At 33.6% G+C, this 4,007-nt stretch overlaps 1 protein-coding gene across 1 annotated transcript; it reads right to left on the reverse strand.

The window, feature by feature from the left end:
• Positions 1 to 3,048: 3,048 nt before the first annotated feature.
• LOC141655025 (uncharacterized) lies at positions 3,049 to 3,522 on the reverse strand. The gene has a single exon (XM_074462128.1). It carries the CDS (start codon positions 3,520 to 3,522, stop codon positions 3,049 to 3,051), a length of 474 nt encoding a protein of 157 aa, XP_074318229.1.
• Positions 3,523 to 4,007: the final 485 nt, after the last annotated feature.

Here is a 4,007-nt window from a genome sequence, read left to right on the forward strand (position 1 = left end):
ATATTAATGGTCAAAGTTATAAACGTTTGACCTCTAAGAAGCAAGGCGGAAGAGTTTAAGAAGGGGAGAGAGTATACATGATGAATTTTTTTAATATAACTCATAATAGTATATATGCTCTACCAAGTGTCGTATACCGGTTACGTTGTAGAGGAACATTAACTCCGTAAGAGAATTATCTAACGGGACCTGTCTTATTATCAATCGCCCTGGAAAATTCATAGTAGAAGGGAAGATACTTACGGGTTCCAAAGTCGGCAAAAGGTACTGAACCCGAGGATAGTAATGACTTCCTCGGATACAAAGATTCTTTTCGTTTTTAAGCAGAGACAATATACGTTGAGCCCATGCTACGTAGACGTGACAAATAGATCAGGTAGTGTCGGGTTGAGGTGTCACATTTAAACGGATCATGAACTCTTTAACCCAAACCCAACCCAATTAAATCTCGTGTCGTGTTCGTGTCGATCGAGTTACATTAATAGATCATCAAACCTCAACCCTAACCCGTTAATTTCGTGTCGTGTTTTCGTGTCATGTCATATTTGGAAAGTTAAAGTATATTTATGTGAGGATCAAGAAAATTTGGGATTAATTTAGTAAATAGATTATTCGTGTTGGGTTCGTGTATAGAGTGCTCAACCCAAACTTACCCAATTAAATCCCGTGTCATGTCCTTGTCGACAAACTTACATAAATGGGTCGTTAAATGTCAACCCAAACCCGTTAATTTCGTGTCGGATTCTTGTCGTGTTTTCGTGTCGTGTCATTGTTTGTCGGCTCTAATACTGCGCTATAACAATAAACAAGAGTTAAGGACAGTCACTAAATCATGTTGAATTTACCTGCCGAAAACAATTTTTATTAATGGCCAACTTTATGTAGTTTTAAGAACAACGTTATCCGAGAGATTAAGGTTCTACATCGATGATAGAGACCAAATGTATCAAGGCCATAAGAAGGACATTGTTTACAAAGAAGTTTTCATAGTTTACCAAATTAAGATGTCGTATTATATATTTTGCATGGAGTTTTTAAGGATAATTAGTCAAAGACTATTTGGGTAAAAAATAGATGGTGCTAAGACAATAAGAACGGTAACTCTATAATTCAACTATATCTCTGAATGTTAGTATACAACGCTTTCGTTGCTTTTTTGTTATAGGAACTGATGATTAATCTGTCCTCATCTAAATCAACTGCTGAAAATTTTGTTTGCTTCCATTGTTAGCATAATTTGACTTTTTGTTAAATTTAATAGTTTTCTATTAGCAGACCATGGTAACGTAAAACAACGTTTTCAGCGGTGCAATAAAATATATACTACTAACTGACATTATTATACTAACTTGGTAACCCAACTATTTTAAAAAATGACATAAACTACTAACTGATATTGTCACAGATAACACTATTAGGTGCCCGTGCATTCTATGTAATAAAATCAGAGATATTGCGAGATATCTATAAGGAGTAAATACTCTTAATTGTAAATAGTCAAGGTAAAATTATGTTGTAAGATATCTAACATTTTTTTTCAACGCACTAAATATATATAATTATGATACTTGCTGTTTTTTGTAACATCATTCAGTTTTACGTAGTTGTAAGATAATTTGCAAAACTCATAAAGATATGTCTCCATTATTAAGGGTTCATATTGGTGAGCTCCACCATGTTTATAAAGAAAGCGTTTTGTATTTAATTAAAAACTGGTTGTGCCTGTAACAATGAAAAAGCTAGCGACATACTTAGAGGTTGTTTGGTTACCCCTTCTAAATATGATTTGCAAAATAAGTGGGTTGTTTGTTTACACAAAATCCCATGAATTAAAGTTCCATAGGAACTCTAATTCCTCCATAATGGAGGAAGTTACTTACCTAGCCCCCCCTAAGTAAGTGGTAATTCCTATGGAATTCGCTTCCCACATTCCAACCAAACAAATTTCCTCAATTTCATGTGAATTGCAAAAACATGTGAATTGGTACTTCCTTGGAACTCCAATTCCGGTTGTGAACCAAACGACTTCTTAAACTATGTCACTTGATGTTATAATAATTGATGGCAAAACTTTAATGCTAAAAGCACTAATAATTCATGGGTTATCATCTATACCGATCACGATTTTTTTTCCATCAATGATAACATAATAGGACTTTTCTATCAATTTAAGAATATATTTTTACAGATAATCCTAATGAAAGCCCCGTGCATCGCACGGGCTTTTCAACTAGTAATAACTAATGCGTATACTAAAGTACTAGAGTATAAGATAGCATGTGGTGACTATCGGCCAGCCGGAGACGGTATAATACAGCCATCTCCGGCCGGTGGATTTAACAAGTGTGTGTAAGCAAGCGGAAGAGTTTCGAGAGAATCGAGTTTAGGCTGATACCATGTTAATAATAGAAGGAGAGTATAACTGAATGACTTGATTATTAATGATGGGATCGGTTACATTATAAAAGAGACTGTCTTGGAGGGTACTCCAAGGATATTCCTAATATTCTATAGTATATTATTATTATGATAACCATAATAATATCTTTTCTATATGATAATATATTCTCTAATAGAGGCTGTCAGGTTTTGAACCAGTGACCTTCGATCACACCGGCTCTGATAAATGAACCATCTCAACCAAAACTTTAAGGTAATTATTCAGGCTCAACTATTATATTTATTCTATTAAATAATACCACCATGTACTCCGTATATAATAAAATTGTAGTATCATATTTCATCTTAATTCTCAAATATCACAATCTAACTGCAACCAATTTTTTTTTGCAGGAATGTAAATTAATTAGTATCAAAATTACATCGTATGTACTAGCTAGCTCAAGTTAAAATAATACATCTTGAGCAAGGACGTACAAATCGTCCCACATCATTATATATATTCATCGATCCATAGCTATAAAATTAATATAATTAGTATTCCCTCAATCTCAATCATTTATTTACCTTTTTTTATTCTATGTGATGAGTATTTTGATTAAAGGTAAACAAATGATTAAGGCAGTTGGTGCAATCGTATCAAATTTATTAAGCATAATCACACAACCCATAGATGCAATATTGACCAACTTGGCATTTATTCATGCAACTTCCACAATGCCTCTTATCATAGCTCAAATCCACACATTCACCACCACAACATTGTTGAGTAAACTTGCACTTATTATGACAAGCTCCACAATTATGCTTATCTTCCATAAGATCCATACACTTATTGTTACAACATGTTGTGTTATTGCCATATGCAAGGTTACACACCTCATTGTCCTTGTTGCAGTGATCTGCAGCCTTTGAGTTACTCCTCCCATTTTTAGTACTGCTGTCGAGCAGAAATCGACTCACCCTCTTAGGAGGACTCGACAATGTCGTCGAGTTCTTTTCGATGATTTCTTGCTCATTAGAGGTAGTTCTCTTAAGTTGGTGAATGGAACTTAGGGCTATGACCATTACCATAGCTATAGTGATCATCAAAAACATGATTTTCTTCGTCGGTATGGCCATTTTTGATAGATGTTGTAATTAAATGAATGAAGGAGAAAATGTAATTTGAAGGTGATGATGAGTTTTTTTTGTTTTAATTTTTTCTTGTTTTTATAGTTCTATGTTGTTTGTGGTGTTTAGAGCTTATGATTGAGATTTGTAAAAATTGCATTATATATAAGGATGTAAAAGTAAAAGGGTTGACACTAAAAATGTGGTAAAAAGTAAGTGAGGGTGACAATTACGTTATTATGGGGTAAATAAACGGGTGATGCATGCATGGAGTGTGTTTCAATTTTAGAGATTTTTTATTTTTTGGTACGCGATTACTACATTTCAAAGTTTATGTGTATCTTGTGAATAAATTTAGGGAGAAAGCTATGACATAATTAGTATTTAATACGAGTAATATTTTTTTTAGTAGGAGGCAAGATACTTTGTTATACGGTATCGGAATTTGTATTAAAAACGGAAGAGTCATTCTGTGATACTGAGTTTCAAGTGAT

This window comes from Silene latifolia, chromosome 5, assembly GCF_048544455.1.
Source record: "Silene latifolia isolate original U9 population chromosome 5, ASM4854445v1, whole genome shotgun sequence".
Taxonomy (NCBI): domain Eukaryota; kingdom Viridiplantae; phylum Streptophyta; class Magnoliopsida; order Caryophyllales; family Caryophyllaceae; genus Silene; species Silene latifolia.

Excerpts from the sequence above, each read along its gene's own strand:
- LOC141655025 (XM_074462128.1), bottom strand. The coding sequence starts at position 3,522 with ATGGCCATACCGACGAAGAAAATCATGTTTTTGATGATCACTATAGCT.